This window comes from Pristiophorus japonicus, chromosome 18, assembly GCF_044704955.1.
Source record: "Pristiophorus japonicus isolate sPriJap1 chromosome 18, sPriJap1.hap1, whole genome shotgun sequence".
Taxonomy (NCBI): Eukaryota; Metazoa; Chordata; class Chondrichthyes; family Pristiophoridae; genus Pristiophorus; species Pristiophorus japonicus.
The window spans coordinates 15,174,381-15,201,080 of NC_091994.1; the positions used below are offsets into that span (position 1 = coordinate 15,174,381).

The 26,700-nt window shown below is 46.1% G+C and overlaps 1 protein-coding gene across 2 annotated transcripts in view; it reads left to right on the forward strand.

The window, feature by feature from the left end:
- The window catches only part of LOC139228564 (TLE family member 5-like), a 112,043-nt gene that overhangs the window by 78,348 nt on the left and 6,995 nt on the right, over positions 1–26,700 (forward strand). For both annotated transcript variants that reach the window (XM_070859681.1, XM_070859682.1), the window contains exons 5-6: positions 21,476–21,538; positions 21,752–21,826. In XM_070859681.1, the coding sequence (XP_070715782.1) occupies positions 21,476–21,538; positions 21,752–21,826 (138 nt within the window). The remainder of the gene's footprint in view (positions 1–21,475; positions 21,539–21,751; positions 21,827–26,700) is intronic.

Here is a 26,700-nt window from a genome sequence, read left to right on the forward strand (position 1 = left end):
CGTTGGCTGGCAATATTCGCATGTGGGGGCATCGCAGCTGAACCTGATCCTGCCCCCTCAGGGCAATCACGCTTGCATACTTCCAATAATGATAATGATCAAGAGTGGGCACTTGGCTGATATTCCCCCCCCCCCCCCCCCCCTCCACACCACCCCTTAGTCCAAAACAATTGTACTGGCGATGGGGAATTGAAGCTGGGATTTTTCCTGGATTATATGGCTCAGTACTGAACCAGTTTTAGTGGATAAATACACTATTGTAGGAGCTGGAACATGCATCTACTGAGCATTGCGACTCCCATTGTACCCAACACTAGTTGGGATTTTCACAACAAGGTGACTAAAAGCCAGTATGATTGGCAATGGTAGCATGTACGATAGTCTAAATCAACAAGCACTTGCATTTCTATAGTGCTCCTTGTGTTACAGGCAGAGTTCTCAAAGGGTTTAGCATTTAAGGAGGGAAATGGGGAAAAGAGAAACTGAATAATTGAAGAGAGGTTTTTAAAAGCAGGGAAGGTAGTGGAAAGAGAAGAGGGTCCCAGCAAAGCCGCTACCAGCGGAGAGAGTTATTGACTGACAACAATAGCAGCTTGTATTTATCATCATAGGCGGTCCCTTGAACGAGGATGACTTGCTTCCATGAAGGACCTGATGTTCCAGTCCTGAACTCCAATTGAGGGGGTGGAAGATGCCTGTGCGTGGATTGTTTTAACGTGTGATGACCGTTGCACATCAGCCACCACACGGGCTTGACAGAGCTAGGCCTTAATCCAGTGGCAAGGGTTAACCAGGATGACTGGAGACCTGCTCTGCTGCACGGACCTAGTGCGCGCGCACATGTCACAGTGTGGGCAGGCCCGTGCTGCCCCTGGGCCCTCGGCTCTTCTGGGTCCCGTACCCTCATTCGCCGCACCTCCGCCACGATTACCCACCAAATCTCAGTCGCGATCCCTCATCGCTCCTCCGCCCCGATTACTCGTCGCAAGTCCGCCACGACCTTCCCACTCCTGCTTTACCTGTTCCTGCCTACGCTCCAAATGTATTTATATAGCGCCTTTAATGTCGTAACGCGTCCCAAGGTGTTTCACAGGAGTAGTATGAGACACAAAATTTGACACTGAGCCACATAAGGAGAAATTAGGGCAGATGACCAAAAGCTTGGTCAGAGGTAGATTGTAAGGAGCATCTTAAAGCAGGAAAGTGAGGCGGAGAGGTTTAGGGAGGGAATTCCAGAGCTTTAGGGCCTAGGCAGCTGAAGGCACGGCCACCAATTGTTCATCAATTATAATTAGGAATGCTCGAGCGCAGATATCTTTTTGGGGGGGAGGGGGGTTGTGGGGCTGGAGGAGGTTACAGAGATAGGGAGTGGCGAGGCCATAGAGGGATTTGAAAACGAGGATGAGAATTTTAAAATCGAGGCGCTGCTTAACCGGAAGCCAATTTAGGTCAACGAGCACAGGGGTGATGGGTGAGCGGGACTTGGTGCGAGTTAGGACATGAGTTTTGGACGACCTCAAGTTTACGTAGGGTAGAATGTGGGGTGACCAGCCAGGAGTGCGTTGGAATAGTCAAGTCTAGAGGCAAGCAAGGCATGGATGAGGGCTGCAGCAGCGGATGAGCTGAGGCAAGGGCGGAGACTGGTGAGATTGACCTGCAGTAGACTGATGTTAGAGGAGCAGTGAAGGTGTATGGGACGCGAGGGCTGGAGGAGAGACCCAAGCTTGAGTAACTGGAGGTCGTCGAGGGGCTTGAAAAGGAAAGACACTTCCTGGGGCCCAGGGAGCCAACTGAGCTCTGAGAAGATGGGACGATGGGAGTGCAGAACTTGGTATAGGTGAGAACGCAATCTGCCACTGTGGGCCAAGTCAGGAGATGTGGAATCTCAGCTCACTGCTTGACCTCAGACTCTGCTTTGCACCCACATCCATTCTGTTGCTTGACAAGGTGGATGTTTCCCTTGGCTGGGGAGTCGAGAACCAGGATTCAATCTCCGAATAAGGGGTCAGCCATTTAGGACTGAGATGAGGAAAAAGTTCTTCACCCAGAGGGTGGTGAATCTTTAGAATTCTCTATCCCAGAGGGCTGTGGATGCTGAGTCATTGAGTATATTCAAGACAGGTTTTTGGATACTAAGGGAATCTAGGGATATGGGGATAGTGCAGGAAAGTGGAGTTGAGGTAGAAGATCAGCCATGATATTGAATGATGGAGCAGGCTCAAGGGGCCGAATGGCCTACTCCTGCTCCTAGTTCTTATGTTCTTATCGTCTTGAGACTTGATTTTTTTTTTGCCAGTGCTTTCCTCATCGGCCTCCAGCTTCAAAGCACTGTGAAAAAAGAAAGACTTGCATTGAGATAGCGCTTTTCACGACCACCGGACGCCTCAAAGCACTTTAGCCAATAAAATACTTTTGGGGTGTAGTCACTGTTGTATTGTGGGAAATGCGGCAGCCAATTTGCGCACAGCAAGCTCCCACAAACAGCAATGGATAATGACCAGATAATCTGTTTTTGATGTGTTGATTGAGGGATAACTCACCTGCTCTTCTTCGAAATAGTGCCATGGGATCTTTTACTTCCACCTGATGGGGCAGACGGGGCCTCGGTTTAATGTCTCATCCTAAAGACGGCACCTCCGACAGTGCAGCACTCTCTCAGTGCTAGATTTATGTGCTAAAGTTCCTGGAATGGGACTTGAACCCACAACCTTCTGACTCAGAGGTGAGTGTGCTACCCACTGAGCCACAGCTGACACTGTGAAGGACGACAGTCGGTGGCACTGTTGGAGTTACGACCAGTGGGGGCAGAAGTACTGGCAAGAGCTGAAGACCATGGCCTCAATATTGCCAGCATTAAGTGGAGGAAATTCCGACTCACCAAGGTCTCGAGGCCAAACAGCCGGTTTGACAGTGTCGCAGTGGCATTTGTATCTACAAACGATAGCAGCGAGGTAGAATTGCGTGTCGTCAACATACATGTGGAAGGAACCCAAGTCAAAGGAATATTTAATAGGCTAGTTTTATACCCCCTTATCACTAATACAAACCGGCTGTTACAGCTAGATTAATAGCTTTGAATCTTGTGTATTTACTGGACCTGTTACTGCCAACCAGGATCAGTACACGCACTTTAATGGTGTTTGCTTAATGATCAGATAAAGCAAACGTTTTGCTCAGCACGTGGGTTTCTCATTAGCGGCCTTCCACTGGACTGCGACCGAATTTTTTCCGACTGATGTACAAAGTCCGATTTTTTTTTTTTATGTGGTACATAACACACAATTCTGTTAACCCTTTGTGTACTGAAATTCAGTTTCCATCTTCCGCAATGTAGCTCTAGTACGGTACTGAGGGAGGTGCCATCCTTCGGATGAGACGTTAAACCGAGGTTCTCGGGTAGAGGTAAAAGATCCCATGGCACTATTTCGAAGAGGAGCAGGGGAGTTATGTCTGGTGCCCTGGCCAATATTTAACCCTTAATTAACTTAACAAAAAACAGATTATCTGGTCATTATCATATTGCTATTTGAGGGCAAATTGGCTGCCACGTTTCCCACATTACAACAGTGACTACATTCCAAAAGCACTTTGAGATGTCTGGTGGTCGTGCAAGGCGCTATAGAAATGTAAGTCTTTTTTTTTCCTCCTTTTCCCCAGCCTGCTCGAAGATCTAAACTTGTTTCTTCTTGCAGCTGTCTTCATTGAACTTAGTTGCTGATGTATTCTAGAAGGATGCGTTCAAATGAGCCGAAGGGCCATCTTCATCTGAGCTGATGTTGTGACTATTTGTTGTTGATTTGCCGGGAGCTTATAAATCTCTCGTGTGCTATTGCGAATGGCAAAAATGCTGATGTCGTGGCTTCCAACAATTGTCAAGGATACTGGAGACCGAAGGGGAGGAAAAGCACAGCACTCGTAATCAATAGTTAATAATTGATCACCCATTAGAAGTCAACAAATTCTCGACACAAGATACCAGCGGGTATCCATGCCTGCTACATAACGAGGTCAGCCTGACTCGAGTGCGAAATGCACTTTGATGTTGAAATGGGCTGTTTTGTTTGTACTCTGACTGTGGCAGTGGTGAATTGCATGTCACGTTGCAGGAGTCAAAAGTCTTAACTCTTTCACCCTGTGAGAAACCGCAGCAAGTAATCGCCTCGGAAATGCCGAGTAGTTGAGATGCCAGGTTTACTGGGTCATTTGTCCACGAGTGCTGGTGTTTTACCAGGAAGGCTGGCTCACTGAGGGCATGTACACAGTTGGTGTGTGGAGTTGGGTCGCAGATCAGCCATGATCCCATTGAATGGTGGCACAGGCTCGAGGGCTAAATGGCCTCCTGCTATTTGTATGGTGAGCTGAAAGATTTGTAAAGATGACCACCAGACGCCTCAAAGCGCTTTACAGCCAATGAAGTACTTTTGGCGTGTAGTCACTGTTGTAATATAGGAAACGAGGCAGCCAATTTGCGCACAGCAAGCTCCCACAAACAGCAATGTGATGATGACCAGATGATTTTTTTTTAGTTATGTTGAGGGATAAATATTGGCCAGGACACCGGGGAGAACTCCCTGCTCCTCTTCTTCAAAATAGTGCCATGCGATCATTTTCATTCACCCGAGAGAGCAGACGAGGTCTCTGTTTAACGTTTCATCTGAAAGACTGCACCTCTGACAGTGCAGCACTCCATCAGCACTGCACTGGAGTGTCCGGCTAGATTTTTGTGCTCCAGTCTCGAGCGGGGCTTGGATCCACAACCTTCTGACTCTGAGGCGAGAGTGCTACCCACTGAGCCACAGCTGGCACTTTGAAAATGGTATTTTTGTGTATCTGACTACAGTGAACTCTTCCCTCTGCTTGTCTATGTAGGATTGGTTTAAATGCATTGTAGTTAAGCAGCATAATGCATCGAGTCCTAAAGTACATTCATTGCCACCATTGACATTAACAGTTATTTCACATGATCAATTTTTTAGTGCTAGCATTTCTCACCGCTGAAACCTGCTGCCTTATTGCTCCCTGCTTCATTTAACTACATACTACCTTTTATGTTAAACCTTTATAAATCACTGGTTAGGCTTCAGCCAGAATATAGCATCTAATTCTGGGAACTACTCTTTGAGGCCTTGACATAATTCCTAAAGAGGCTGCAAAGGAGATTTATAAGAACGGAACCAGGAATGAGGGACTTCAGTTACGTGGCGAGACAGGAGAAGCTGAGATTGTTCTCCGAGCGGAGGAGGATCAGGGGAGATTTAATGGAGTTGTTCCAAATTATATGGGGTTTTTATAGAGTAGGTAGGGAGAAACTGTTTCTACTGGCGGGTGGGTTGATAACTAGAGGACACAGATTTAAGATAATTGGCAAAAGAACCCGGGGGGGGGGGGGGGTGAGGAGGATGAGAATTTGTTTTTTTTTATCGCATGCGAGTTATTATCTGGAATACACTGGCTGACAGGGTGGTGGGAACAGATTCAATAACTTTCACAAGGGAATTGGATATATGCTTGAAAAGGAAACATTTGCAAAGCTATGGGAGAAGAGCGGGGGAGCAGGACTAATTGGATTGCTCTTTCAAAGAGCTGACTCGGGACACTGTGGGTCGGATGACCTCCTGTGTTGCAAGATTCTCTGTTTCAATATCACATTCGCTACATTTCAAAGTTTTCGCTTGGCCTCGTTGATATTGCAATCGGCTCCAAGTCAAAAGATTGTGAATTCAAGTCCCAAATGCGTAGTCTGGGCCGATACTCTAATTGGGGTGCTGCATTGACAGAAGGCCATGATCTTTAGTTGAGATGTACCTGGGATTTTTCTCTTTCCTCCCCCAGGAGATTACATGGTTGCAGGAATGGGGGTGGGGGGGTGGACTGTTGCGCCATGATAGTCCAGCCATTGTGTTGTGGGCCAGGCTTTGATGCCCCATCTGGTCGTCTCCTGCCAGTCAAGGTTCTGTCTGCCTGTTCTGGTGGGCATCCTGTGCACAATTCACAATCATAGAAATTTACAGCACGGAAGGAGGCCAGTTCAGCTCATTGTGTCCGCGCCGGCCGACCAAGAGCTATCCAGCCTAATTCCACTTTTCAGCTCTTGGTCTGTAGCCCTGTAGGTTACAGCACTTTAAGTGCACAAACAAGCATTTTTTAAATGTGGTGAGGGTTTCTGCCTCTACCGCCCTTTCAGGCAGCGAGTTCCAGACCCCCACCACCCTCTGGGTGAAGAAATTTCCCCTCAGATCTCCTCTAAACTTCCTACCAATTACTTTGAATCTATGGCCCCTGGTTATTGTCTCATCTGCCAAGGGAAATAGGTCCTTCCTATCCACTCTATCTCGGCCCCTTGTAATTTTATAAGCTTCGATAAGGTCTCCCCTCAACCTCCTGTTCCAAACAAAACAAACCCAGCCTATCCAATCTTTCCTCATACCTAACATTCACCAGTCCAGGCAACGTCCTCGTAAATCTCCTCTACCCTCTCGAGTGCAATCACATCTTTCCTGTAATGTGACCAGAACTGCACGCAGTACTCGAGCTGTGGCCTAACTAATGTTTTATACAGTTCAAGCATAACCTCCCTGTTTTTGCCTTTATTAGCCGAGACATAAAATACAATTATTCCGTATGCCGTCTTAACCACCTTATCTACCTGGCTTGCTACTGTCAGGGATCTGGGACCTCCAAGGTCTCTTTGTCCCTTTACAGTGCCCTGCCGTTTAATTGGAGGAGAGGGAGTGTGTAGCAGATGTGCTGCGAATGTTTGTGGTGGAGGAGCGGCCAGAGGTGCGGCGAATGAGGGTACGGGGCCCAGAAGAGCCGAGGGCCCAGGGGTAGCACGGGCCAGTCCACACTGCGATGTGTGTGCGCACTCGGTCCGTGCAGCAGAGCAGGTCTCCAGTCGTCCTGGGTTAACCCTTGCCACTGGATAAAGGCCTAGCTCTGTCAAGCCCGTGTGATGGCTGGTGTGCAACGGTCACCACACGTTAAAAAAATCCACACACAGGCATCTTCCACCCTTTCAAATGGAGTTCGGGACTGCAACATCGGGTCCTTCATTGAAACATCTGTGAACTCGTATGGAAGCAAGTCATCCTCGTTCGAGGGACCGCCTATGATGATGATTTTTAATTGGAGGAACGGCACCAATTCACATCCCGAAGCAGATTGACTGGTCATATATTTCATTGCTGTTTATGGGATTGCACTCTGCAACAAATGGTGGCTGCATTTGCTTTGGTTTTAAAAAAAAAAACTACTGGCTGTAATTCATTGGGTGTCGGGTATTTAGAGTCTTCATTTTTCACCTACTCCACTCCCTTTGCAATTCCAGGAGCTGAGTGCTGAGAAAAACAGACCACAGAGAAACTATAAAGTGGCTTGGTGACGTACACTTGCTCTGAAACTCTCTATTAAAAGGAGAAACCAGTCTAGAGAGATTAAGACAAATGAGCTGAGGCTCGTACAGCCAGCCCACTTCAGTGCTGCTCTGCCATACAGCTCCAGGGGCTCATTGGATCGAGGCAGTGAATAACTGAGCTGAAAAGGCCAGGAAAGTGCTGAATTCTCAGCCCTGTCGGGTAGCTGATCTCGCCCAGCGCTATAGGAAGGATACTTCTATTGGTCCCTGTACCTCCAGATTTAAAGGAAAACTAGATAGGTACGTGAGGGAGTAAGGAATAGAAGTATATGTCGATTTAGTGTGAGATGAGGTAAAGAGTGGGAGGAGCCCGTGTGGAGTCTAGGCATTGGCACAGGGCCAAATGAGCTGTTTCTGTGCTACAAGTTATCTATAGATCGGGGAGAAGAAAATCAACTCTGGTTTCTGCTCCTGATCATGACCCCCTACTGAGCGAGAAGCAGGCAGAGCAAGTTTTAAAAAAAAAAAGGAAAAACCTCAAAGCACTCGACATCCAGTGAATGATGCTGCTTGTTAAGCAAGCAGAGATGGCTGCCGTTTTGTACACAGCAAGATCCCATGAACGGCAAGGAAGTGCACGTGGAGTGAAGATGGGAGCGGGCCTTGACTTGTGATGTCCAGGGTGGTGCAGGCCATTATCTAGCCTCGCATGTGAAGAATGGACACTTGGGCAAGGACTTGATGAGACCACTGAGGCGGAGGGGCAGGGTGAGAACATTGGCGCAAAATCGCTTGGGCGGGGGGGGAGGGAGGGGGGGAAGCCAACACGTTCCATGGGAATTTCTGCCTTGCGAGTTAAGACATTGCTAAACGCCTGCGACAGTTGCTAGGCAGCTTTACCCTGGTCCCGCAAGATGTTTAAGCCCGGTTTGTTGTCGCATGTTTCACAATGAATGTGAGTGCACTCTGGGGGATAGGGACAATGTCGACCTTCATTTTGAACTGCAGCACTAAAAGCCTCCTTGGAAACGGTCGGTGATGTTGTCACTAAGTCATCCAGCGCATGCCGTGTGCATGTCTTGTGCAATCATACCTGTCATGCAAAAAAAAAGCAACCTGCTCTGGTGCTAGAAATTACCATCCCAGTGCTAATGATCAAACCTCTTTTTTTTTTAAAAAGACAATGGAATCGACACCACAAGCTGTGCCAGGAATAAAACGATGCATCTTTTGCAGAGAGAGGGGTTTGAAGGAGAGGCGAAAAAAAATGCGTACATTTTATATTGGGGGTCGAAGGCACCAGCAAATGTTCATGCTAGTCTATCACCGCTTGTGATTAATCGTTTACAAGAAGGCTGTAATCATTACATCCTTACTGCCTACCTTGGAAGATCAATGCGATTTAGTAAAGCATATTATCACTAAGGGAACTGCTAATTCAATCAGGTCCTGATGTCCTGGCTACAACAGCAATTCAGTGCCTGTCTGGAAAATAAGTGGTGCGATTAGCAAAGCAATTTGCGGTCTCTGCTCCCATTGTCATAGCAACGGCGGTCAGATCGGTCCAGTTTCCAAGTATCTAAATAAAATTAAGACGCTTCAGCAAATAACTGTCTTCAGGCCATTATTCAGATCTCTTAATCTGCCTGTAATCTCTGCTCTTTGTTCTTCTTACTCTGATATTAGCTGACAGCTCAGTGGAAAAAGAAAATTAACCCTTGGAGTGCTGCAGCCCTCTTTCGAGCTTTAGTACCTTTTTTTTCGCCCAATGATGTGCTTATTTAAAATCTGCCAGTGAAGTGGCGCTGTTAGGTCGATGGCAGTGTTCAAGGGCATATTGCTCAGTCAGGAATTGGGGGGGGTGAGGGGGTGGATGTCGGGAGTGTCGAGTCATGTTGCTCCAGCCATCACTAGGGTGGGGCAGGTTTGGTGCCTGTCAATTTTCTATGTATGATTCATCTCAACAAAGTTTCATGCTCGAGCGGCCCTTGAGTGGAAGGAGGTAAAAACCGGCTTAGCTGCATGCTTCCTATATCTCTCGAAGGTTTCATCCCGGAGGGGTTGGCCAAGGACAGAGATTGGTGGCTGCGGCAATCAGATTGTTTTTATAAATCAGGATGGCTAGATAATTCATTCAGCCCATCTTCTTTCATCCACCCTCAACAAATCCTGCTGGCTCAATTCCTCGATGATTCATGGGGTGTTTGCCTCCATTACCCTCAGAGGCAACCCATTCCAAGTTCTTCACCAAATGTCTGGCACTGGAACATGAACAGAGAATTAGGCAATTCAACCCCTCGAGCCTGTTCACGCATTCAATTAGATAATTGCTGATCTGAATTGTAACACAGCACATAGCGCAAACATTGTCACACATCACACGGCGCGCACATTTTCACACATCACACGGTGCACCCATTGTCACATCATACGCATGTATATTGTCACACACCATGCGTGTATGTTGTCACACATCACATGTATATTGTCACACAGCACACGTGTATATCGTAACAAATCACACAGCGTGTATATTGTAACACAGTACACGTGTATATACTGTAACACATCACGGCATGTGTATATTGTAACACATCACACATGACTATCGTAACACATCACACGGCATGCATACTGTAACACAGCACGTGTGTGTATACTGTAACACATCACACACCTGTGTATATTGTAACACAGCACATAGCGCGCACAATGTCACACATCGCACGGTGCGCACATTGTCACACACCGCACGATGCGCACATTGTCACACACCACACGGTGAGCACATTGTCACACATCACACACCGTGCACTTTATCACACATCACAATGTAACCCCACTTTTTAAAAAAGGAAGGAGAGAGAAAACAGGGAATTATTGACCAGTCAGCCTGACATTGGTAGTGGGCAAAATGATGGAATCAATTATTAAGGATGTCATAATAGCGCATTTGGAAAGTGATGGCATAATAGGTACAAGTCAGCATGGATTTGTGAAAGGGAAAGCATGCTGGACAAATCTTCTGGAATTTTTTGAGGATGTTTCCAGTAGAGTGGACAAGGGAGAACCAGTTGATGTGGTGTATTTGGACTTTCAGAAGGCTTTCGACAAGGTCCCACACAAGAGATTAATGTGCAAAGTTAAAGCACATGGGATTGGGGGTAGTGTACTGATGTGGATTGAGAACTGGTTGGCAGACAGGAAGCAAAGAGTAGGAGTAAATGGGTACTTTTCAGAATGGCAGGCAGTGACCAGTGGGGTACCGCAAGGTTCTGTGCTGGGGCCCCAACTGTTTACATTGTACATTAATGATTTAGACGAGGGGATTAAGTGCAGTATCTCCAAATTTGTGGATGACACTAAGTTGGGTGGCAGTGTGAGCTGCGAGGAGGATACTATGAGGCTGCAGAGTGACTTGGATAGGTTAGGTGAATGGGCAAATGCATGGCAGATGAAGTATAATGTGGATAAATGTGAGGTTATCCACTTTGTTGGTAAAAACAGAGAGACAGACTATTATCTGAATGGTGACAGATTAGGAAAAGGGGAGGTGCAGCGAGACCTGGGTGTCATGGTACATCAGTCATTGAAGGTTGGCATGTAGGTACAGCAGGCGGTTAAGAAAGCAACTGGCATGTTGGCCTTCATAGCGAGGGGATTTGAGTACAGGGGTAGGGAGGTGTTGCTACAGTTGTACAGGGCCTTGGTGAGGCCACACCTGGAGTATTGTGTACAGCTTTGGTCTCCTAACTTGAGGAAGGACATTCTTGCTATTGAGGGAGTGCAGCGAAGGTTCACTAGACTGATTCCTGGGATGGTGGGACTGACATATCAAGAAAGACTGGATCAACTGGGCTTGTATTCACTGAAGTTCAGAAGAATGAGAGGGGATCTCATAGAAACGTTTAAAATTCTGACTGGTTTAGACAGGTTAGATGCAGGAAGAATGTTCCCAATGTTGGGGAAGTCCAGAACCAGGGGTCACAGTCTAAGGATAAGGGGTAAGCCATTTAGGACCGAGATGAGGAGAAACTTCTTCACCCAGAGAGTGGTGAACCTGTGGAATTCTCTACCACCGAAAGTTGTTGAGGTCAATTCACTAAATATATTCAAAAAGGAGTTGGATGTAGTCCTTACTACTAGGGGGATCAAGGGGTATGGAGAGAAAGCAGGAATGGGGTACTGAAGTTGCATGTTCAGCCATGAACTCATTGAATGGCGGTGCAGGCTCGAAGGGCCGAATGGCCTAATCCTGCACCTATTTTCTATGTTTCTATGAATCGTAACTCATCTACCCGCTTTGGTTCCGTAACCCTTAATACGCTTGCCTAACAATCTATCAATCAATTTCTAAATTTTTATTTGACCATCCCTCTTTCTCTACACCGCCCTCGCCCCCCCTCCTTCCCCCCCAGCCAAGCCGAAACAGCCTTTGACAGAGACTATCAGATTTCCGCAACCCTTGGTGTGAAGACATGCTTCCTGGACTCCCCCCGCCCCCGTCTTGTTCACACGCTCTCCCTGATCGACTCTCTCCTGGTCTTTGCAACCTGTCCTCATAATTTAACCTTTTCTGGTGAATCCCCGCCCCATCAGTAGCCAGTTGTTGTGATCTGGAATACACCGCCTGAAAGGGCGGTGGACACAGATTCAACAATAACTTTCACAAGGGAGTTGGATAAAGGCTTGAAGGAAACATTTTGCAGGGTTCTACTTAAAAAGTATTGGTCCTAAACATGCCTTTTATAAGTTTAAACCTATGCCACCTTATTTTGCTTTCATGGTTTAACTCTGGATTAAACCAGATAATTAACGCCCTTCCCTCCTCTCAAAGATAAATTCAAAGATTAACTCTAATTAAAAAAGAGACTGGATGTCAGACACTTTCCCTGCGCAGGGAGTTGCATCATCATTTTCCCTCCATGGGCACCTTCGGGGATCTAGAATCACGTGGGATTAGGACTGCTGCTCGTGTGAAGGATAAACACCATCGTGGACCTGTTGAACAGAATAGCTGGCTTCCATGTTCCCAGTGCCGCATGCAAGTCATCCTCGATACGAGGGACCGCCTAGGAAAGTTCCTCGGGAAAGGAGGCTCTGAGGAATCAGCCAATTATTCTCTACTTAAAAAGTATTTTCGTCCTTCGAGAATCGTAGAATGGTGCAACATGGAAGGCGGCCATTCAGCCCATCATGCCTGTGCTGGCTCTTTGAAAGAGCTATTTAATTCATCCCACTCCCTTGCCCACACAAGAGATTAATGTGCAAAGTTAAAGCACATGGGATTGGGGGTAGTGTGCTGATGTGGATTGAGAACTGGTTGTCAGACAGGAAGCAAAGAGTAGGAGTAAATGGGTACTTTTCAGAATGGCAGGCAGTGACTAGTGGGGTACCGCAAGGTTCTGTGTGCTGAGGCCCCAGCTGTTTACATTGTACATTAATGATTTAGACGAGGGGATTAAATGTAGTATCTCCAAATTTGCGGATGACACTAAGTTGGGTGGCAATGTGAGCTGCGAGGAGGATGCTATGAGGCTGCAGAGTGACTTGGATAGGTTAGGTGAGTGGGCAAATGCATGGCAGATGAAGTATAATGTGGATAAATGTGAGGTTATCCACTTTGGTGGTAAAAACAGAGAGACTATTATCTGAATGGTGACAGATTAGGAAAAGGGGAGGTGCAACGAGATCTGGGTGTCATGGTACATCAGTCATTGAAGGTTGGCATGCAGGTACAGCAGGCGGTTAAGAAAGCAAATGGCATGTTGGCCTTCATAGCGAGGGGATTTGAGTACAGGGGCAGGGAGGTGTTGCTACAGTTGTACAGGGCCTTGGTGAGGTCACACCTGGAGTATTGTGTACAGTTTTGGTCTCCTAACTTGAGGAAGGACATTCTTGCTATTGAGGGAGTGCAGCGAAGATTCACCAGACTGATTCCCGGGATGGCGGGACTGACCTATCAAGAAAGACTGGATCAACTGGGCTTGTATTCACTGGAGTTCAGAAGAATGAGAGGGGACCTCATAGAAACATTTAAAATTCTGATGGGTTTAGACAGGTTAGATGCAGGAAGAATGTTCCCAATGTTGGGGAAGTCCAGAACCAGGGGTCACAGTCTAAGGATAAGGGGTAAGCCATTTAGGACCGAGATGAGGAGAAACTTCTTCACCCAGAGAGTGGTGAACCTGTGGAATTCTCTACCACAGAAAGTAGTTGAGGTCAATTCACTAAATATACTCAAAAGGGAGTTAGATGAAGTCCTTACTACTAGGGGGATCAAGGGGTATGGCGAGAAAGCGGGAAGGGGGTACTGAAGTTGCGTGTTCAGCCATGAACTCGTTGAATGGCAGTGCAGGCTAGAAGGGCTGAATGGCCTACTCCTGCACCTATTTTCTATGTTTCTATGTTTCCCTGTAGCCCTGCAAAATGTTTCCCTTCAAGCCTTTATCCAACTCCCTTGTGACAGTTATTGTTGAATTGGTGCATTCCAGATCACAACAACTGGCTGCGCATGGCTTCGTGTCAAATTTTTGATTGATCTTGTGAAGCGCCTTGGGACATTTTACTATATTAAAGGCACTATGTAAATGCAAGTTGTGTTTTTTTTTGAAAATTCTCATCTCTCCACTGACTTTGTATGTTCGTATAGTTTTTTTTGCGATTAAAATCCCCCAAAGTTTCCTGATTACATACTTTCAGCTTAATTTTGACCCAACATCCCACGCTCATATTTCCTTTTCAGCTGATTTCACCAAATTAAAAAAAATTCTAATTTCAGGAACGAGAGCCAAAAAATCAGAAGTTCTGATCTTGATTGGAGGAAATGCTGTAAGGAGAGCGAGAAAAATGGTGTGGCTGCTAATTACTTTTTGTTTTTTAAAAAAAAAGCAAAGCATAAAAAGAATCCTAGAACGGTTACAGCACAGAAGATGGCCATTCGGACCGTCAAGCGCGTGTCGGCTTTCTGCAAGAGCACCTCAGCTAGTCCCACTCCCCCGCCCTTTCCCCGTAACCCTTCAAGCTTTTTTCCTTCAGGTACTTATCCAATTTCCTTTGGAAAGCCATGATTGAGTCTGCCTCCACCATCCTTTCAGGCAGTGCATTCCAGATCCTAGCATTAAAAAAAAAAGTTTTCCTCATGTTGCCTCTTAGGCTTTTGCCAATCACCTTAAATCTGTGTCCTCCTGGTTCTCGACCCTTCTACCCATGGGAACAGTTTCTCTCTCTCTACTCTGTCGAGACCCAAGCCTAGCAAAAATACTTGCTACTTTAATATACCTGTTTACGGTTGATATATTGTAAAAGTGGGGTTGGGGTCCAAGATGTAAAACTTGGTGATAATTATCGAATGCCTTCTAAATAATCTGTATAAAGGAAAAAAAAGGGTCACCTTGCAAATGAGGAAGGGAACTCAGCCAAACTTGGAGTGCAATTCAGAATGAAGAGAATTAATTTACAACAGTCCTTTGAGACACAATAGGCTTTTTTGTGGTGGTGGGAATGAAAGTAAATTTTGCTAAACTCTGCAGAGTGACTTCGGACCACCCAAACTCTAGTCACTTAGCATCGTTCATGCTTTGTCCTCATTGATAGATTTGAAGCCAAGTCCCAGAGGTAACGGGCAACATTCTCTGACTCGGTGCCACTCGGTCCCAGATACCAAAAACAATCCCATTAAATGCAAATTTCCATTGGAAAATCATTAAAGTCTTTTTTTTTTGCAATATGTTAGTTTTTAATTTGTGTGCCGTAAGCAATGGTCTGTTTCACCGGGAATGGGTGGAAATGGATGCAGGTAATGGAGAATGCATTTATATTGAAGTTGGTATTGATTGAACAAGGATAGATATAACCTTAAAGTGGGCCTTTTTAGATGTATATTTTTTAAAAAGCTCTGCATTTTCAATTAATGGCACTAAAAATAAGAGTTAGCTTTAGGGAATATAAAGTCCATTAGACTCTTAATTTTCAGCATTTTTTTTCAACTGTTAAAAGAACTTGCATTTATATAGCGCCTTGCACAATCTTGCACTTTACAGCCAATGAAGTATTTTTGAAGTGTGGCAGCCAATTTGTGCACAGCATGACCCCACAAACACCAATCAGATAATGACCAGATCATCATCTGTTTTGTGTGTTGGTTGGGAAATAAATACTGACCAGGACACCAAGAACTTGGTTCTCTGCTCTTCTTCAAATAGGGATTTTTTTTTTTACATCCACCTGAGGGCAGATGGGACCCCGGTTTAACATCTCATCGAAAAGACGGTAGTGCAGCACTCCCTCAGTACTGCACTGGAGTATCAGCCTGGATGATGTGCTCACCTACAGGGCATAGGCCTTGAGCCCAGAACCTTCTGACTCCTTCGGTTGAGATTGACATAAAAGATTCAATGGCAACATTCAAAGAAGCGCAGTGTGCACTCCCATTGTCCTGGCCAATATTCTGCCCTCAACCTGCACCATAGGCGGAGGGGGAAAAAAGAGATTAGCTGATCATTCATCATTTTGCTATTTGTGCAACCTCCCTGTGCACAATTGGCTACTGTGCTTGCCTACATCCAAAGTAATTCATTGGTTGTGGTGCACTTTGAGACATCAAAGGTGCTTTACAAAGTTTAGTTTGTTTGCTTGTAAAGTTGGAAAAAGTTCTTCCACTAGCATTGGTTACAGCAACTGTAACTGGTGGGACCTCTTCCTCCAGATCTCCCACCTGACACACGAAGCTGAACAGATAACCAGAGTGACTGTCCTTGGACTACTCGCCTTGCGTTGCTGAAACCTTGGACATGATGCACGATGTGCCCCGTAACTACACTTTTAGGCAGCCTTAGACTTGGAACTCGTAATGGCCTTTATCTTTCTGCATGTGTGGCCATGCTCAACCAGCTCCAGTGGGCGGGCCACATTGTCCGCATGCCTGACGCTAGACTCCCGAAACAAGCACTCTACTCCCAGCTACGTCACGGCAAGCGAGCCCCCGGAGGGCAGAGAAAATGCTTCAAGGGACACCCTCCAAGCCTCCTTGACATCTCCACCGATTCTTGGGAATCCCTGGCCCAAGACCGCTCAAAGTGGAGGAGGAGCATCCGAGAAGGCGCTGAACACTGAGTCTCTTCGCCGGGAGCACGCACAAGCCAAGCACAAAAAGTGGAAGGAGCGTATGACAAATCGAGCACCCCACCCAACCATCCCTCCAACCACCGTCTGCCCCACCTATGACAGACTGTAGATCCCGCATTGGTCTCATCAGTCACCTTAGAACTCATTTTAGCGTGGAAGCCAGCCATCCTCGACTCCAGGGGACTGCCTAAGATGATGTGTGGGCACAATCTTTATTGTAAAGGGCTAGATCAGCAAAACTTCCAATGGGAAGTTCCACCAACAAGTAGTGTTGCAGTAGGCAGTTCCAGTACTCTGTTTTACCGCATCAGACTAAACTTGCACCTGGAATATTGTGTTCAGTTTTGGTCTCCTAATCTGAGGAAGGACGTTCTTGCTATTGAGGGAGTACAGCGAAGGTTCACCAGACTGATTCCTAGGATAGCAGGACTGACATATGAAGATTGACTGGGCCTGTATTCACTGGAGTTTAGAAGAATGAGAGGGGATCTCATAGAAACATAAAATTCTGATGGGCCTGGACAGGTTAGATGCAGGAAGAATGTTCTTGATGTTGTGGAAGGCCAGAACCAGGGGTCACAGTCTAAGGATAAGGGGTAAGCCATTTCGGACCAAGATAAGAAGAAACTTCTTTTGTTAACCTGTGGCATTCCCTACCGCAGAGAGTTGTTGATGCCAGTTTGTTAGATGTATTCAAGAGGGAGTTAGATGTGGCCCTTACGGCTAATGGGATCAGGGGGTATGGAGAGAAAGCAGGAAAGGGGTACTGAGATGAATGATCAGCCATGATCTTATTGAATGGTGGTGCAGGCTCGAAGGGCCGAATGACCTACTCCTGCACCTATTTTCTATGTTTTTATGAACTGTTTGAAACCCTTGTCCCTCCAGCATCTCCGAGCTGGAGGAACTAAAATAATTTGCCTTTTTAGGAGCAGTTTTAGCACTCTCCAATGGTTGGAATTGGGATGGGCAGGGTGGAGAGAATGATAGTTGTGGCCAAGCATCTACCAGCTGTGTTACTATTAAATATACAGACAATTGGGAACTGCTTATCCACAGTTTGAGCCCCAGATTCTTGCAATGTCCGAGGTGGTGAAGGTTACTGATGTCTCCATGTTCTATCAAGCTGGCTATGACTGAGATGAGGAAGAATTTCTTCACTCAAAGGATTGTGAATCTACCCCAGAGAGCTGTGGATGCTCAGTCGTTTAGTATATTCCAGGCAGAAGTGGAGCTGGAGGAGATTAGAGATATAGGGAGGGATGAGGCCATGGATGAGAATTTTGAAATTGCTTAACTGGGAGCCAATGTCGGTCAGTGAGCACAGGTGATGGGTGAATGGGATTTGGTGCGAGTTAGGACACGGGCAGCTGAGTTTTGGATCACCTCTAGTAGAATGTAGGAGGCCAGCCAGGAGTGCATTGGAATAGTCAAGTCTAGAGGTAACAAAGGCATGGATGAGCTGAGGCAAGGGTAGAATGATTATCACAAAGCCCACCATGGTTTCCATTCTGACCCTATGGGGACATCAATTAATTGCTGTAATGTAAACGCAACAGTTGACTTTTGTGTTCTGGGTTTGTGCACCTGTTGCAATCCCTTGGTATTTAAGACAAGATGGAAGGTAGTTTGAAGCTGAAGCCGTGCACTGATTTCCTAATCTAGTCAGGTACCACATTATTGTCTTTACACGTTGCGGTCCAAGAGGAAGCTTTTTGATGGTAATGCAAGCTTCCAGTGAGCAACTTCATTAATAATTTGGAAGCATCAATTAGCCCGCCGATTTAATGCGTGCCAATTTATCTCCATGCTGATTGCAGCAGAATCCTAAAGCGGACTGACTTTAATAAACTACACCTAGCTCCCCAAAGACCTGGAACTCAGCACTTTGTGTGTGTGTGTGTCAGTTTATGTTCTGCACCAGCTGTGCCGAAAGCCACACTTGCATATTGATGTATTAGGCAATCGATCAACAGCATCAGCCTGCTTGTTAAATGAGTCTGTCCACCTTTTCTTTTAAGGTGGGGGCAGATAAAGAATCCTGCCTTCTATTGAATTTCCCAGGCGGCCAGATTAACACAGGCGTGCTCTGACTTTTCATACAGCTTTATTTTTAGCAATAAAAGTCTGACATCGTAAGCCATTTCCGTCTTGGTTTACAGTGTAACCCCAGAACCTGCCATAAACTGCTACTGTTTGTAGAGCTGGTGACCACGTAATGCCCTGTCATGATCAATTCCTGCGAGTCTCGTTTTCCTTCCTTACTGCCGAACTTCTCCTCTGTGCCACTGCTGCAATGTTGAAATGTTGTGCATGGGATAATGACGTATGGGTGGAACAGGTGACTTTGGACTTGTGGCTCACACAGCTCTTCATCACTGGTGTTTTCCTCGCCTCATGTCTGGGTCTGTTGCCTCGATTTCAAAATTCTACCCCTTCATGGCCTCACATCTCCATATCTCTGTAATCTCCTCCAGTCCCACAACCCCCCGAGATGTCTGCGCTCGTCTAATTCTGCCCTGTTGAGCATCCCTGATTATAATCGCTCAACCATTGGTGGCCGTACCTTCTGTTGCCTATGCCCCAAGCTCTGACTATACCTCTCCACCTCTCCACCTCTCTACCTCTCTCTCCTCCAAGATGCTCCTTCAAACCTACCTCTTTGACCAAACTTTTTTGGTCACCTGCATTAATTTCTATTTGTGTCACATTTTTATCTCGTAATATGCCTTAGGACGTTTCACTGTTAAAGGTGCTATATAAATACAAATTGTTGTTGTAGACTGATTGCAATTGGTTAGAAAACAACTCTGATTTGTCAATAACTCCATTATTGTTGTATCGCTTGAATTCTCTCTCTAAGCCTCCTCTTTTTAAGACGCTCCTTAAAACCTATCTCTTTTATCCAGCTTTTGGTCATCTGCCCTAATATCTCTTTGTATGGCTCGGTGTCGAGTTTTGTTTGACAACACTCCTACGAAGCGCCTTGGGATGTTTTACTACGTTTAAAGGCACTATATAAATGCAAGATGTTGTTGTACCATGTGACTACCAGGATGGTAGAAGACAAACTAGATGGCCCTTGGTCTTTTTTTCCAACTAGCAATTCCTATGTTCCTATAAACTTGGTGTTGTCAGTGAAGTATAATATCCTGGCGCAATTTGTGTGCTGTGTCCATTTGAACAGCAGTACAATTATCTGTATAGATTTTGTCCTTTGCAAGTTGGCTTGTCTCGAGAGAGAGCTTTTTGAAACGTATGACATTGGGGTGAAGTACTGGTGGTTATAGGTCTGTCGTGGGGTGGTAGTGCTGGGAGCAATTTGTAGTGACTGTATTCAGAGCAGGACACAAGAAGCGTGTTGGCAAAACACTAGACGGGCTTGGCTTATTTTTTTCTACAGTGTATTTGTAAAATTGCACTAAACATTCTCCGTGACATCACCGAGAACACACAATTAGGACAACAGCAAAATGCTGCGCATGCTGGAATCCGATCGGTGACCCATCGTCGGAATTAGGAGTCTGTCACTGGGCAGCTGTATCTTGCGAGGGCCAGATGACATTGTGAAGCTCTTGTGATTCATTACGTCCTGTTTATTCCGTAATCTTAACTCTGCTGGTTTATGTGCTGGGAGTTTTGTGGGCCAGACTTGTGCTGAAGCTTCTTTTCGCCAAGCCCCTCGTAAGTCTCCGTTCTCCGTTCTTGTTGGCTAATGGACTGGACATGTTTCCAGCTCTCGGGTCTGTAGGTGTGTGTCTGTCTCTCTCTCTCTCTCTCTCTCTCTCTCTCTCTCTCTCTCTCTCTCTCTCTCTCTCTCTCTCTCTCTCGTGCAGGAGCGCATCTGAGTGATGCACTCTCCAATACCTTTCTCTCTCTCCGGGAATGTGCTCACCCGCCTCCATGTGTTGAGCAGGCGGAGATAGGGCACTCGTCGTGTGAGCCTGCGGCCAACTGTTCCAAGCCACTACTGAACCTGTGTTCTGTACAATATTACAGGTTGTCTGGAACTATCTGCAGTGGGGAAAGGGCAGGAGTGAGATTGTTTAAAACTAGTGAGACAGATCTCTCAAACCTATTTACTACAACAACAACTTGTATTTATATAGTGCCTTTAATGTAGTGAAACATCCCAAGGCGCTTCAAGGAAGTATTGTGAGATTAAAAATTTGACACCGAGCCACATAAGTAGAAGTTAGCACAGGTGACCAAAAGCTTGCTCAGAGATATGTTTCCAGGAGGGTCTTGAAGGAGGATAGTGAGGCAGAGAGGTTCATGCAGGGAGTTCCAGAATAGACATGGGAGCCTAAAAATGTCCCCTCCGTTAGTTTTAACAAATGAGTTAATACATCCGGGAGAAATTCCTCTGTCCTCTCTTTCAACTGTATGGTATATACGGCAGAGAAACAGGCCATTCGGCCCAATCGGACCATGCCGGTCCATAACTAAGTTGACTAATTGAAAATGAACTGGTTTAATGACTTTGCGAAAATAGTGGGAGAGGTGGGAGTTTTTCTTTCTAAGAGTGGGATATGTCAGAATAGGTCATATTTTTAAACCAAAATGAGATCTGACGGATCTAAGCATTTGTATTTCTAAATAGTTTGCAATTGTACCAGTACAATAAACAGTTGATCCCAGTGGTGGTGAAGGATTTAGTCAATTGCTTGTGGGTTAGAAGGTTACCTCGCTCCTGGAGTAAACTGCTCATCTGTCTCTCCCCTTGGTTCATTGTTGCTGTTCTTTGTGAACTGTCATGTCAATTTATAACTTCATGAAGGTATAATGGAAGCTTCTTTTTGTTAAGCTTGTTTGCTATTAAAGCTGTCACTGGAGTCATGGCAGTGTTAGCCTCTTGTCTTGGCCAGGCCTTGGGTGGAAACTTTATTGGAGCTGTGCAGAATGGATGATTTGAGCTTTGCAACCAGCCACGGCAATCAATTTGCAGTCGTAAAGGCATTTAAACAAGCTGACTATTTTCTTTTTCTGTTGTAGGCTGAAATTGTCAAAAGATTGAATGGAATCTGTGCTCAAGTCATCCCCTTCTTATCTCAGGAGGTAACTCCATCTTAATTCTATCTGACTGCCTGTAAACAATATCAATGCAAGATCTATCAGCCCTTCGTGCTGTTGTAGCTTGCGTTCTGTTTTTTTTTGAGTGTCTGCACATTATAAAATTCTGACTAGTGCTCACTATCTTGCCCATTTGAAAAGCTGTGTTTTGACAGTCTATGGTCCCTTTACATTTGTCTGCATTTGTCTTTATTTCAGCATCAGCAACAGGTGGTTCAGGCCATAGAACGTGCAAAGCAGGTGACTGCCCCGGAGCTCAATACTGTCATCAGGGTATGTCCGCTTTATTCATTTGCACACACACCCTTGCTAAACCCATCAATAAGGCTTGTGCTGGTCGTCACAGCCAACTTTGATTTATACTTCAAAGGCTGCGTGTTGTGCCACGGGGAGGGTTGGGAAGCAGTGCAATTATGGGAAAGGCTCAGAACGGCCTAAGCTGTTACCGTAGCAATGCAAGCCAGCATTAAAGTGTCATTTTGTTTTCCCCTCCCCCTCTCCAATTTTCTCCCTCCTGTCCTTGAAGGTATCGACCCATACTGGACCAAGTAACCATTCCATTAAACACTGGCTGCCATCTGGTGCAGGGCCCAAGTGGTCATGCTTCATTGTCTGAACCCAGACATGGGGAGCTATTCCTCCACAAGGGGCATCACAGCCAGACCTGATCCAGCCCTCACTCGATGTCCACACTTTTCATTAGGAGTGGGTACCCTGGCTCGCTCGCTCATTACAGGAAGGGTGTGACCGGACTAGAGAGGGTGCAGAGGAGATTTACGAGGATGTTGCCAAGGCTGGAAAACTTTAGCTATGAGCAAAGATTGGATTGGCTGGTGTTGTTTTCCTTGGAACAGTGGAGGCTGAGGGGGAATTTAATTGAGGTGTATAAAATTGACCGGCCTGGATAGAGTGGATAGGAAGGACCTATTTCCCTTAGCAGAGGGGTCAATAACCAGGGGACATAGATTTAAAGTAGTTGGTGGAAGGATTAAAGGGGAGATGAGGAAACGTTTCTTCACCCAGAGGGTGGTGGGAGTCTGGACCTCACTGCCTGAAAGGGTGGTAGAGACAGAAACCCTCATCACATTTAAAAGGTACTTGGATGGGCAATTAAACAGCCGTAACCTAACAGGGCTACGGACCAAGAGCTGGAAGGTGGGATTCAGCTGGGTAACTCGCTTTCTCGACCGGCATGGACACGATGGGCCGAATGGCCTCCAGTGTCGTAATTTTCTATGACTCTCCCTTCCCCCACCCCTCTATGCGCCTTCCCTTCCCCTCCCCGCTCAGGGATGCTGTGGTCTGTCGTAGCATTCTGGCTGAGATAAACTAATACAGCTCTGACCGGAGATTGAGCCTGGGGCCTTCAGAGACTGTGGGATGGACATGTAGCTTTTAATCGCTTCACACCTTTTAAATGTCTCACTAATACGTCTAGATTATCTGACATTATTATCAAGTGATTGATGGAAAGTGTTAACATCCGGTGTGAGCAGCTTGTATCTGTGAAGAAATTACAATAAGATCTTGGTAATGTTGTCTGACAGGAGAAAATATCCTTCTTTATGACCTGTCCCTCACTTCAACCTCCTTATTTGTACATCTTCCAAAGATAGCATTGCGAAGGGGGTCTGCAAATACCATGGTAATTCCTGCTGCCTGTTACAGTCCTGCCCTACCATCAACAATCTATTTTGAAGCACATAAGGCTTGATCACTTTAAGGAAATAGTATTTCTAAAATGGTCCTTGGCCATTGCTGGCCCACCTTCCCTTCACCTGTAGCTCTCAACTGAGCTGCTGCTCCTTGTATCCATGAGCCTTGATTCATTGGCGGTTTGGCGATGGGATGTTACAAGATTCAATCTTCTTCCCTTCCTCTTGCTGCCTGGTAAGAGAGAGCAATGAAATGTTGCGAGGTGCAAGGAAGATGTAGTTGTTGGAGGACAATTATCTCAGCCCCAGGACATCACTGCAGGAGTTCCTCAGGCCAGTGTCCTAGGCCCAACCATCTTCAGCTGCTTTATCAATGACCTTCCCTCCATCATAAGGTCAGAAGTGGGGATGTTCGCTGATTGCGCAATGTTCAGTGCCATTTGCAACTCCTCAGATAATGAAGCAATCCTTGCCCGAATACAGCAAGACCTGTATGACGTTCAGGTTTGGGCTAATAAGTGGCAAGTAACATTCACGCCACAGAAGTGCCAGCAATGACTATTTCCCAACAAGTGAGAGTCTAACCACCACCCACTGACATTCAACGGCATTACCATGGATGAATCCCCCACCAGCAACATCTTGGGGGTCACCATTGACCAGAAACTTAACCGGACCAAACACACACATACTGTGGCAGGTCAAAGGCTGGGTATTCTGCAGCAATTGCCTGACTCCCCAAAGCCTTTCCACCATCTGCAAGACACAAGTCGGAGTGTGATGGAATACTCTCCACTTGCCTGAATGAGTGCAGCTCCAACTACACTCAAGAAGCTCGACACCATCCAAGACAAAGCAGCCCGCTTGATTGGCCCCCCCATTCACTGCATTAAGCAGTGTGGTGGCCCCGATCTGCGAGGAACCATCAGCGGCAGGTCGGGGCCATAAAAGGAGCGGCGAGCGACAGCCCCCGGACAGCGTGGCGGCGTACCACTTCAAGGTACAGGAGCGCGACGGCAGCAGAGAGTGACGTCATCAAGGTTCAGGTCGGTAATTGGAGCGTGGGCAGGTACAGCAGGAGCGGCGAGATCAGGGCGAAGGAGCGGTGAGAGACTGTGGAGGGATGTGATCGGGACCAGGAAGAGGCGTGAGTTCGGAGCCCAGAAGAGGCGAGGACCCAGGGGCAGCACGGGCCCAGCCCACACTGCAATACGTGTGCGCATTAGGTCCGTGCAGCAGAGCTGGTCTCCAGTCGTCTTGGTTAATCCTTGCCACTGGACCAAGACCGAGCTCTGTCAAGCCCGTGTGGTGGCTGGTGTGCAACGGCCACCACACGTTTATAAAAAAAAAAAAAAAAAAATCCACACACGGGCATCTTCCTCCGTTCATGATGTAGTTTGGGATCTGGAAACATCCATTTCATTTCATTGAAACATCTGTGAACTCCTCCCTTTTTGGCGTGGAAGCAAGTCATCCTCGTTTCGAGGGACTGCCTATGATGATGTACCATCTACAAGATACACTGCAGCAACTCGCCAAGGCTTCTTCGGCAACACCTCCCAAACCCGCGACCTCTACCAGCTGGAAGAACAAGGGCAGCAGAAGCATGGGAGCACCATCACCTGCAAGTTCCCCTCCAAGTTTCACACCATCCTGACTTGGAAATGTATCGCCGTTCCTTCATCGTCTCGAGAGCAATGAGGAATGAGCAATAAACACTGGCCTTGCCAGTATCAACCACATCCCTGGAATGAATTTTTAAAAAGTTATCCGAATATCTCTAGAGGCAGGAAAAGCTGCCTTATTTAAGCTGCAGGAACTATACATTTAACCGAAATATCAGTACAGTAGACTTTCTTTGTCTCCTTTCTGTTTAGGAAAAGAAAGAAAGACTTGCATTTATTTAGCACCTTTCATGACCACCGGATGTCTCAAAGCACTTTACAGTCAATTGCACTAGAAAATTAGCCCGTTTTCGTGATGTTGGTTGAGGGATAAATATTGCCAGGACACCAGGGATAACTTCCCTGCTCTCCTTCGAAATAGTGCCATGGGATCTTTTACGTCCACCTCAGAGAACAGACAGGGCCTCGGTTTAACGTCTCATCCGAAAGATGGCACCTCCGACAGCGCAGTGCTCCCTAATCACTGCACTAAATTGTCAGCCTAGATTTATGTTAAGTCTCTGGAGTGGGTCTTGAACCCACAACCTTCTGACTCAGGCAAGTGTGCTACCCACTGAGCCGCAGCTGATACTAGGAAGCTGTGGGTACGGTCACGCATACATCATTCTACGTTGCAGTCTTTATTACTATAATTCTACATTACAACAGGGAACACAGTTCAGAAGTACTTAATTGGCTGTAATGCGCTTTGGGACATCCAGCGGTCATGAAACATACTATAGAAATGCAACTTGCTCACATAACCCTCGTTCCCCCTCTTTTCTCTCTCTCGAAGATGCCGATCTTTGGATCATGACCCTTGATGAAAATAATTAATGTAAAACCAGTGATAGCAAAGCCATGGCGAGCTGTGGAAGACTGGCGGAGGGACATTTTATTTTGGTCATGTTAAACTGATGTCCAATTAGACAACCCTCCTGTCTTTTGCACTGATATCCTACAAGCTAATCCAAGCCCCAACTATTCCCTTCTCGTCCACAGTGGCATTGAAGATTGTCCCTTTAACTTCAACTTTTGCTGGAACGTCAGTGTGGTTTTCAGTCATGTGAATGCTGTTTCACATGGCTGGTGTCAGGCTGAAGGAGACAAGAAACTACTGTACAGCTGGTTATTTCAGCCAGGGAGGGTGGCTGACCGAGGCCAGGGAAACATGGCTGTTTAGAGGATGTTTTTTTTAAAATATTTTAAATTTTAACAATCAAATGCGAAATAGTCTCATCTGGGAGGAAATGGCCTATAATGTACTCTGTATGTGCAATGTCATTAATCAATTATAAGGCTTTAATATTCTCCTGTGGACATCCACACAAATCCAGAACAGGTTTTTTTGTTAAAATGGTGCCTCAGCCATAATAAGAATTTTTTTTTTAATTTACATAATATAATTTGTCCTGTATGAGCTTGCTTTTTTTTATGGCGAGGAATGAATTGCAAGGCTCTAATCAAATCTCATTGTTCAGGTATTTTTATTAAAAAGCTCTAAGCTTCACACTTTGTAATCTGACATTTTCTGAACCCCTCAAAATAGATCGGCGCCTTGCGATTCATTCTCTGCTATCCATTATTCTGTATGTTTTCCACCAGTGGGATTGAGTGTTTGATCTGTCATTGTGCCCAACAATGCTCAGTGCAATAATCGATCAGCTGCTCACGTCTGCTTGCTGGAGAGGAGAGCGGTTCCTTCCAGGACATGAGTGTAATATTGCATTATAACGAAAGAAAGACTTGCATTTATATAGTGTCTTTCACGACCACCGGACATCTCGGTGTTTTGCAGCCAATGAAGTACTTTTGGAGTGCAGTCACT